Below are 11,276 nucleotides of genomic sequence, written 5' to 3' on the forward strand. Positions count from 1 at the left end.
TCTATAATATATTGCAATGAATATATTATTCATACAGGCTAGTCATTGGTTATTTTATTGGCTTCACACTGGGCAAAGGTGAAATGATAATTATTCAATACACTAACTATATCCGTTCTCGTAGTTCATTATGTTTGTTAGTAAAAAAATGACCAGTCTCTTGAAAATAACACCAATAACCAACAATCGTTTTAAACTATTTTGTTCAAAGACAATTATAATGCATCCCATTATTTCAACCTTAGCTGTTTTTGAATTCGAAAAGGAACAAATTGATACAGATTGCCGAAATCAGTATAGGATTAAAAATTGAACCCATCGTTACACGTTAGTATATATCTTTAAATAACATTTTTTCACCAATTGCCTAAAAAGCAATAGGCACCTACACCTCTGAAAGGACTATATAGATAAAGGTATGTTTTTAAAAAAAAAACAGTCCGTAGTAGTAAGGAAGATTATAGGGGCAGTGCTTTAGCTTAGTTTTAATTGAATAAACACAAATTGCAGTATAACATAAAAATATTGGTTACTGTCGTTTATACATTGAGATTTAGTTTTATATGTATGAACTTTTTTTTTTTTACTTGGATTGATAAAATTGGAACATATTAAGGAACTGTTTTATAGACCATTTTTAAATTTTTTGTTTTTGTTATTATTAGCACTCCTCGAAACATAATAAAATCTGTTAGCACGTGTCAGTTGAAAAAAAAATACTGTTTTTGAATTATTCATGTTTTCTTTTAGTTCTTTTATTCTTTTTTCTTTGCAATTAATCAAGTATGTTAACTAACAACAAAAAATGTCACCATTGTTTATCTCACAGAATTCTCGTACACATCGATATGTCTACGATATAAGAAATCTTTTAAAAATGCCAGGAGCGTCATTTTAACTTTTGAAAGCGTGGGACAACTGATTAAATTTGCCGACTTCATAATATTTAAAAAAATTATGGTTACCTATATATTTAAATATTTAATATTTATGGACGATAGACTTAATCAATAAAACATTTTTTCGGAACAAAACATGTAAGGGTTAGTATTGTATAATGATATCATGATAACAAACAAAGAACATGAAACGTTTCAATTTACCCAATTTAATAATAACATTAAACATAGTAAGACATTAATTTATTTACTTATCCTATAAGCTATAAGTTACCTAACAATAGGTTTAATGGAATAATAATATAAATCTAATTAAATAAATACTTATAATTTAATTATTTGTATATTTGATACTTTACAGAAATTATTTATAAAAACATAAAATTGTATCTCAAATATAATGTACCGTAATTTGGGGTGAATAGGAACGATTTTAACGGTTTTTTTTTTTTTATAGATTATGAGCTCAATTTCTATGGTATCGATATCACGAAAACTGTTTTATAAAGATCATATATATAGAAATATATAATATACCAAAAATAAAGTTTATAAGGTTCGCGTAATAATGATTGTCATAAACTGGGGAGGAGCCAGTATTTCCCAACTTTTAATAAACCGTGAACGTGTATTTAAAAGAGAATATTATCTGATTTCTGAGTACAAAACAATAAATAAAAATTTACTATTTACCGATTTTAGCATTTGATTATCGGACAAAGAATTGCCGACTTTTTAAAATTTCTTAGAGTAGGGCATTTGCCATAGTTTGCCCCCCCCCCCCCCCCAAATGACGCCCCTGAAGAATGCATAATCTTTTATCAAAGGTAATTTTAGTATTATTCACATAACATATAAACATGTGAGATATCGATCAAAATGAATGCCGAGATATTTTGTGTTTTGAAAAGAAGGGATTTAAATGTTGTTTAAATGTATATGAAGACAGAGGCCACGTTTTAAGACATGCTTTGACTTACTTCAATTTATTTTCACTTTCCATTTTATGTACCATATTTGTAACTGTTTGGAGATAATAAGAAGCTAAAGTAAGGTTTTCATGAGTTAAGAGAACTACTTTGTCATTGGCGTATTCTGGAACTATAGTACTTGGAGACAGTGGCGTATCCAGAATTTTTTTTTGGGAGGGGTTATAAAAAATGTAACATTCAATTTTTTTTGAATTTTATGTGTTTTTATTATAATCAATAGACAATATACATACATTAAACATTTTCGAGGGGGGTTATAACCCCCTAACCCCACCCCTGGATACGCCAATGCTTGGAGAAATTGGTTGATCGGCGGAAAAGATATTATACAGAGTAGAGGTAGCTATGGCTCTTTGAGATATATATATATATATATATATGTTCTAGAGATAAAACCCAGGTTTTGTAAATAGATAAACATTTTCAAAAGAATCTTCACTAGTTCGCTCCAAAGAGTACGCGTATATTAGTTTCTTAAACTATTTTAGAAACGCGCTGTATATAAGCATAGGAAAAAGATTAAAAGATAAAAGCATTTATTGAACATTTCAAATCTCCAAGACTATATTAATTTTAGTTCTGATTATTATTCCTTAAGATTGAAATTGTGCTCACTAACCAAAAAATGTACACATAATAGTAAATCCAATACAGTTATCTTTATTCTACTGAAAATCTCGAGATATTTTTCCTAAAAGTAAAATATGCATTTTTTTGTAAAAAAAATAATACTAGTTTTGTGTTAAACATAAAACGTATTTGTTCTTAACAATTGCTATTGTACCTACCTACTTTGTCCTAGTTATCAGTTTTTACTCTATAGTTCTGCCAACCTTTGATGATAATTGTGGATAATGGTTTTCGTCGCAGTCAACCTTAAAGTTTAGTATTCTGTGCCACTGTGTATATTCACTGGTATTCATTTTTAAACATTCTAGTTGAAAACTACCCAATTCTTAAAATCAAACGTATTATTAATAATTCTTGAAATACATATTAATTTTAGGTACTGTTTGATTAAGAAAATACTGTCTAGAATATGGCTAAAGTAACATTATAGAATTGTGCTGGTTTTATTATGTACATATTGTCGATCATGATTGGAGTTTTATTTTATGTAGAAAATGTAGTGTAACCAGAGTTAAATCTTTTGGTACATTAAAAAAATGTACATTTTGTAATTTTTATTGAATGATGTATCTGTTGTATGTAGTCTTAATTTTTAATTATATGTCTTTTTTTAGATAGAAAAATTTTCTCTAAAAATTGTATAATTACATTTCTATAAAGTATAAATTTATTTGAAATATAGGCTACTTGAGTGTTAAATCTTACCTAACAATGATTGAAAATAACTACAGTTTTGATAATTACTAGTTTATTATGTGAAAAATAAAATGATAAACGACTCGATAATTTAATTACACATAAGTCCGCACTAGTCAAGAAGCTAATCAATACTGAATACTATTTATAAAAATAAACCAGTGACTTTTGTTTTTCATTTTTTACTCAAAGTAAGATTAGAAATAGACTGATCATGTTTTGATGTTGACTGATAAGTATGAATGCATCAATTACTTTACACATGTTATAATTTACTCCAAACAGCTCTAATCAATTTTACTATTTCACTGTGCACTTGGCTTTAAAAAAAAATTCTCATACAAGGAAAAATAAGCTTAGCATAGAAAAACAATCAATAATGAATAAATTTGGAAAATTATAATTCGTTCCGATAAAATATTAACATTTTTATGCTTCAATGGTTTGTTTAAATATATTAAAATATCAATTTAACAAAATAACAATAAAATGAGGTCTAAATTGAAAGAAAAAAATATTCAAACAACTACAATAAATCAATAAATTCACACTCAAATACTAAATACATTTCTGTACAAATTTTTTCCTCATTATTGCATATAATTTGTAGAGAATATTATTATTTATGTATAATAGTATTTTCCACTCAACTAACATAAGTTACCATCACCACTGCATTTTTCATTATCAATCAATAATGAAGAAACAAAAAATGATATTATTATAATTATTCCCATCTTGAGTGCTTATTTAATTAAATTATGATCTATTATTATTTATAGATAAGTTATGTATGATTTTAAAGAAAAAATAAAAATGAATAAATCTTTCCCATTAGTGCAGTGGCTTTAGTCAGTCAAGTGAGAAACTGCAATTTAAATGTAATGTTCTTAAATCTATTTGGTTATAATGATTATCTGTGGAATAATGGAAGGGAATTTGAGATTGAGCAAGCTCAAAATACTTGTAGAATGTATTGTTAAAAACTTAAAATCTGGTCATCACTGAGCTCCCATTGACGGAGGAGGTGGGTCCTGAAAATAAAAACATGATTTGATTTATACACTAAATAAAGTTAAAATTAATTTAAATTTAATCCTCACATCTGATCCACTATTACCAGAACCACCTGGTAGATTTTTTACAGCTTCATCATGTGTACGCGCCGGATTAGGACGCATAAAATACAAAGCCAAAGCAACAACAACCCAAATACCAGTTAATAAAATAAAGTTAGTTTCTTCACCATTTGAAGCTAATGGTCCATCCAATCTTGGCACTATAAAAATATAATTATACTTTAAAATTGGGTCAACATTTATTAAACAATTTCATAATAAATCATAATTAAATAATGAAAAATATAAAAATTGTAATTGGTCTCTTTTTCATATAAATATTATTTAAAAAACTAAATTGATTAACTTATTTGCTATAAACTACTTTTAGCTGATGAACTTGTAAACTAATTTGATAATGGGTAATATATTAAAACTTTTAAAAATGGTTTGATATTGTTTATTATACAACATTCTTATAATAATGCAGATCAAAATTAAAATTGGTAAAGCAACTTAAATTGTTTAAATTAATATTCTCATAATTTCCTGGAACAAATATGCTAAATATTAATGTTATAAATAATTTCTAATATAATTCAATTCTTTAAGGTAACTAATAAATATAAAGTATTTTTTAATAACTTAAAAATGAATTTAATAAAAATAGTGCTAATCAGATATAAAAAAATGTATTTTATAATAATATAAATGTATAGAAAGTTATTTAAATATTAATAGAACCCTACAGACCTTAATCGTTAAATTTACCTGGTTCCAAGCAATCAATATCGGTGCATGCTGACTGTGACTGACGTAGCTACAACACATAGTTATATAACTTATTCATTGATAATTACCAAATTTATAATAGTAATATATATATTAAAACTTTATTTAAGAGTTATAAATGTAATTTTTATTAACATTGATATTCATTAATTTTATAATTAATTTGTCTATTACAAAATTTATCATTATTGATTACTAATATTTTAAATTTACCAATAGTACTTTGCTCTTAAGAATTAAAATTAAAAATAATAAAAGAGATGAAACTTTTACCATTAAAAAAATTGGTTTTTGAAACATAATTTAATTCACATTTTTCATAAAATAAGCTTTAGAAGTTTTAAATATGATCCATTTTAAATGTAATTAAAATTCTTTAATTTTATGTAACAATTAATTAATAAAATATTTTTTATAAAATAAAAGGGATAGGAGAAGTAAAGTAAAAATTATTAAAATTATTAAAATTAATTAAATTTTATTTTAGATAGGGTGTAAGTATAATTATTTAATTTTTTAATATAATCAAGTTATATCGTGTTCCCGATCAACGCTAGATTAAAGATTAAGTACTAACATTTAAATGTCATGTATAATTATTCAATATTTTTTTATATAGATTGCATCTTTTAACATTTTTGAAAATAATATTTAGTCTGAAAACTATTATTATTTTAGTAACAATCACTCAATAAAAATGTAATTAAAATAATTTTTAACAATGGTTATGTCACAGAACTACAATAATTATTTAGATAAGACTTTATTTTAATAAAATAGTTTTACATGTTCAATCAAATTAATTTGATATATAGCCAATTTTAATAGGAAAATACATAACAGAAAGCTGATTTCAATAATCAAATGACCAATTTTATCAATTTATTTTAGTACTCATATCATACTCTTTCTTTTCTAATAATATTAAACTAAAATTGTTATTAGTTTCTACTGATACTCAATAATATATTTACTTCAAAATATTAAAATCATGAAATAAATGTATGTTAATTCAACCCTGACTTAGTAAATACCTACATTAAATATTTTGAAAAATCTCGTTTTTATTTTTTAATCATAAACTGATATTATTACATTTTATTTCATACTAATTATTATAATCAAAGTAGTAATTTAGTTTTTATTAGTCAGTTTAAACTTGTGATTAATAGTTAACACTAAGAATATGCTACTTATACTTTATTATAATTTTTAAATAATAAATAGTAAAATATCATCAAATATTGAATTTTTTTAAATAGATTTTACTTAATTTACTTATATGTTGATAACATACTAAGGTTTTATTTATTCATTAAAAGTATTTGGTACAGTTTGAAAAATGAACATAGATAATATGAAGGTATTAAAACAGACACTGTGCATAGTATACCAAAACAAAATAAAAACTAAAAAATTTCATTTTTACTCAATGTTTGATATTCAAGATAAATAAAACATAAAGTGTGTCACCGACTTGTACACTGTATGGTTGAATAATGAATTATTTCACTGTGGGTATTCCTATTATTATAAATTAAAAAAATCACTGTAATGTTTGGATAATTTTAACATATAAAAAAATAGTCTGTAATAGGTCACACAATAAATAATTATGAAAATTTACTGAGTTTGGTTGATCATTATACTTAATATAGTAGACTAAATTACATCAAACATTGTTTATGGATAAAAAAAGACTATATTGTATGGCTATAAGCTGATTAGGAACAAATAAAACATAATTTTATTGATTTAAAGAATGTTAAATTGAGATTCTTAAAATATTGACCAATATTGGTAGCTACTAATAAAATGTTTTCTATTCACGATAAAGATAATAATTATAAACAAGAGATTTTGTTTTTTTAACATACTGCAAGTGAAAAAAGATTTTTGTGTATGAAGTAAATCTATTTATTAAAAAAAATTCTCAATTGCAATAAGAAACCATTCAATTGCACCTATTATATCAAACTGTGCTATTTATCTGTAGTTATTAGTAAAATAGATAAAATTGGACTCGGTATAATATTTTATTTTTTCTTACCAGTGACAGTAGACGCTGCATGGATAACTCATGATTCCAATAGCATTCACATGGATCGTTTTCGCTCATGATAAAATAACCGGTCAGAAAAATTATATAATCTGTAAAAACATAAAAAATATTAGCAACCCTAAACTGTTAAGTTTTAATTTACAGGTCAGTGAAAAAGTATGCATATGTTCTGCACTTTGAAAACGTTACCTGTTATTCAATAATTGCAATGGATAAAATGATCAAAAAATGCAGAGTACTATTACTGTAAGTGTACAATAATTGATAACAAAACGAACTGTCGTGGTGTCAAGAGTTCAAGACTAGATCTGACTTGGAAACATCCAACATAAACACAACTTATGTTAATAATAACAAATAATAATAATAATAATATTATTATTGTTATTCTGCAGGAAGGAGTGAAATTGTTGAAAGCTGTTGTACTCAGTACACACAGTGATAACGTTCATAAAATTACTTTTATCATCATCCTAGCGGTTGTTTCACGAACCATGTATGCCAGCTGATAAAACATTGGTAGAAGCAACGATATGTTCGTGAACAAAAAATTGAGTACGTGTACACCGTTCACTTGCAGTCTACTTCCTATTCACGCAGATAATGGAATTTATTTCCGTTTAATATAAATATAAATATTTATTTATATATATTGGGCAACGGGTAGGCTACCAACTGAAAGCCGTGAAAATCTTCCGATTACAGTTCTTTGTACTATTTTGTCATAAATGTTTACTACTTTCGGGGGACCCGTCGTAACAGAGTACAACATATAGGTATTTAGACTGCTGTTTGTGCGAGCCAGAACATACGGCGTACTCGTTGTTTTTAAATTTACGCAACAAAAGCAAATTTATTCAAAAGAAAATCAAATATAGGTGACCAAGATAATATTATGTTACTTAAGAATTGGAATGAAAATTGGTCCGAGATTCATCGCGTATTCTCGAGATCAGGGCCGGCGTAAGGCTAAATGACGCTCGAGGCAAAAATGTCAATTAGCGTATTTTTCATACAAGAACCCTGCTCAACTTGAACATAATTTAGTATCGTTAAATTTTTTGGTCACGAGTCACGACGACTCGACGCGATCCCGATGGAATGATAACAAATATTTGAAAATTATAGCAACTTATATGATGGACCATATACTTAAAATATACTTATATTATTTTAATATACGGCTAAACGATATAACCATTATTTATTATCAATATTTCAAAACAAAGTTATGGGTATTTTACATTTAAAAAAAAAAAAATTATTGCTGACGTATGTGCAAAATTGTAAAAAGCAATTTAGGTGCCCCCTCTGAAAATGGTGCCATAAGCGACCGCCTGAGTCGCCTTATCCGCACGTCGGCCCTGCTCGAGATTAATAATAATATAAATCGTTTATTGTTCATTTATTATATTATTTTTTTTATTAAAAATTTAAAACTACAAATAGCATGTTTAAAGCTATTTTTCTGATGTTAATAATGTTATTTCCATCGATAAACATCATTTTCATATGCTGTAAACGTAATGACCACCATCATATTATAAAAACAAAGAGATACTTATTTATAAATTCACTCTACTATTACTCTCGAGTACTATCTAGTATCTACGATACTTGCTGTCTTGGCATTTAGCGTGAACAATTCGAAAACTGAAACGCTTTTAATATATTACGTTGTCCACATAACGTGCAAACAAAGAACAAAAACGCTGTTTTCAACTACAACCAAACAAATAAAATTAAAATACATATTTAAGCGCTATAATATTGAACTTCTTATGGCCTTGATATTCCAACAGACCATTATTTAGATCACTATAAGTGTTATTTAATAGTTGAAATATTATTTAGTATTAAGATTTTTTTCTCTGCCCGCGGTGCACGTAATTTTCTACGTTTAAGTATGTCTAAGTAAAAAAGAGTAATCGCGGTCTTATATGGTTTTAGAATTTTGTTGATTTAATGAGAACAATATCTATCAAACATTGAATAAAAAGTGTAATTTTTATTATTTATTCAAAGATGTAAATATCTCTGTACACATGAATTATATTACTATAAGCGAAACAAATTGTAAAATAAAGCAACATCGAAAAAGTAGGAGTATTATGAGACCAAAATTTAAATTTTTTTCTATGGTGTACGATTTTAATTTCCCTTATAGTTATTATAATCTATAGCCTAAATGATTTAACATATTGCAAACGACTGTTTATGTCGGACAGAGCAACACAGGTGTACCTATTCATACATACATATACGTTCTCGTAATGGGTGCTTATAATTTAAATTATTCAGCTTTGTGGATTTAAAAATGAACACGATTTTATAAATACTATTATGTTTGTTAAGAATTTAAAAATTTTTGATGATTATATTGATTAACTGTCTTTCAGATGTACCTAATATATTATCTTGTACTGTATGAAACTGATCAGCTTTCTTACAAATCTAACTGAATAACATAACTCAATGTCACAATTAGTTGTAAACGCATATACTATGTTATTTTTCTTTAATTTTAGCCTGTACGTTCCAAGAGGAACAGATAAATTACGTAGTTTTTATTAACGTACATAAAAGTTATGCATTTTAACGTAGAACATGAAAATATTTTAACAATGCAACAAAAGCACTATCAACACTTGTTACACAAAAATAAATCATCATTAATTATACATTTATTAATAATAATATACGTAAATCACTGTATTAAAATAGTTCTTACTTATTAATGTGTGCGTATTAAACTTAAACGCCGTTATTTCTAAACATGGTTCTTTAAATTATATTTTATACTTAGCCAACTTGATCCAAGTTAGATGAAATCTAAATATGAGAACTAAAATCTAACCTTGTTTTAATACATAATTTTACTTGTTTATTAATATTTCGAATAAATATATAATTTATATAAATATACTTACAATGTTTATTTCCGCTTAGAAATTAATTAATTAATTAGAATAAATTTAATAATTTTAAACTACTAAAAAAGTATAAGTAGTAAAATGACAATACGTCGGCATCATTGGGCATCATATTAAGGTATATGAAAACATTAAAGACATTAATATTACCTAAACCTATTTTTAGGTATATATTCACATTATATTAAATTACGAGTATAGTTTCAAAATATGCATTCAAATACATAAAATGGTTTTTTTTATTATTGAAGTCAATTTATTAGATGAAATGTTTGAAATTATGTTAGATGGTTTGTTTACGAAATTAAATCACGAAGATGTTTAGTCAAAAGGATTAATGACATGAAGAATGAAATACAAAATTATTGTAAGAATTTATGAGACAACTTGGATATTTAGGAATTTAACTAAAATGAAAGGTAAACAATGGTTACTAAGTATTAAGTACTCGTATAATGCAATGAATTATTATAGTTAAATTATTTAAATAAAATATATTAAAATATTAAAATAATTTGTGTCGTTGTTTGATTGTGTATCGTTTATACATTTTAGATTGTAAAACTTAATTGAGCTGTCTATATATCTATATACTTGCATTCAACATATTCTGTGAGCTTTTGTTTAGGTGCTTAATGATTTAATTACAAAAATAAATATCAAAATCAATTTTGATGATTATTGTATAATTGTTTAAATTTACAAAAAAAAAAAAAATAATAAAAATCATTGAAATATTATTATAATTTTTTTGTTTAGCATTAATGACAGACTTAAATAAAGTAAATATGACCTATGTAAACCTTTTTAGAGTTAGGTACGCTAACAAATAATTAAGTTTTAACGTTATATATTTTAAGGTATCGACTACACAGATAGTACAATTGAGGTTTTGGAATTTAACAATATTATTAATTAATTAATTAATATTCAAATGTATTTAAAATAATTATTATTGCTCTAATGATGTGTATAATAAGTTTATATGTTTTTATTTAGTAGATGATAAAATAGAAAATTACCTTAAAGTTGAAATGTTCGTTTTTAGAACTTGACGGGCTTGAATGTGTCGGGAAATATCTGGAAACTGAAGGAATTCAATGCTATGTTTAATCTGTACAGTGTTTTGTATACGTGTAATTTCGTTTGAAAATGTAAAAAAACAGCTTGTGGCCCTAAATTATTGCCGAAATAGTACGCAAGCGCCGAAGATG

At 25.4% G+C, this 11,276-nt stretch overlaps 1 protein-coding gene across 2 annotated transcripts; it reads right to left on the minus strand.

Moving 5' to 3' along the window:
• Positions 1-4,024: 4,024 nt before the first annotated feature.
• Positions 4,025-11,181, minus strand: LOC112690051 (small integral membrane protein 14). 2 transcript variants are annotated; one of them, XM_025563951.1, is made up of 5 exons: positions 11,085-11,181; positions 7,118-7,218; positions 5,047-5,095; positions 4,321-4,496; positions 4,025-4,251 (listed from the first exon to the last, which is right to left on the minus strand). In XM_025563951.1, exons 2-5 carry the CDS (start codon positions 7,184-7,186, stop codon positions 4,219-4,221), a joined length of 327 nt encoding a protein of 108 aa, XP_025419736.1. In that variant the 5' UTR covers positions 7,187-7,218; positions 11,085-11,181; the 3' UTR covers positions 4,025-4,218. The 2 variants fall into 2 exon arrangements, with proteins under 2 accessions (XP_025419736.1, XP_025419735.1); XM_025563950.1 differs by lacking the exon at positions 11,085-11,181 and adding an exon at positions 7,319-7,486.
• Positions 11,182-11,276: the final 95 nt, after the last annotated feature.

The sequence above is a fragment of the Sipha flava genome, unplaced genomic scaffold (genome assembly GCF_003268045.1).
Source record: "Sipha flava isolate LNK unplaced genomic scaffold, YSA_version1 48_pilon_pilon, whole genome shotgun sequence".
Taxonomy (NCBI): Eukaryota; Metazoa; Arthropoda; class Insecta; order Hemiptera; family Aphididae; genus Sipha; species Sipha flava.

Coding starts and splice junctions, on each gene's coding strand:
- LOC112690051 (XM_025563951.1), bottom strand. CDS start 7,186: ATGAGCGAAAACGATCCATGTGAATGCTATTGGAATCATGAGTTATCC. Junction 5,096..7,117: donor TGCAGCGTCTACTGTCACTG/GTAAGAAAAAAT, acceptor TATGTGTTGTAG/CTACGTCAGTCACAGTCAGC. Junction 4,252..4,320: donor CTGGTAATAGTGGATCAGAT/GTGAGGATTAAA, acceptor TTTTATTTTCAG/GACCCACCTCCTCCGTCAAT.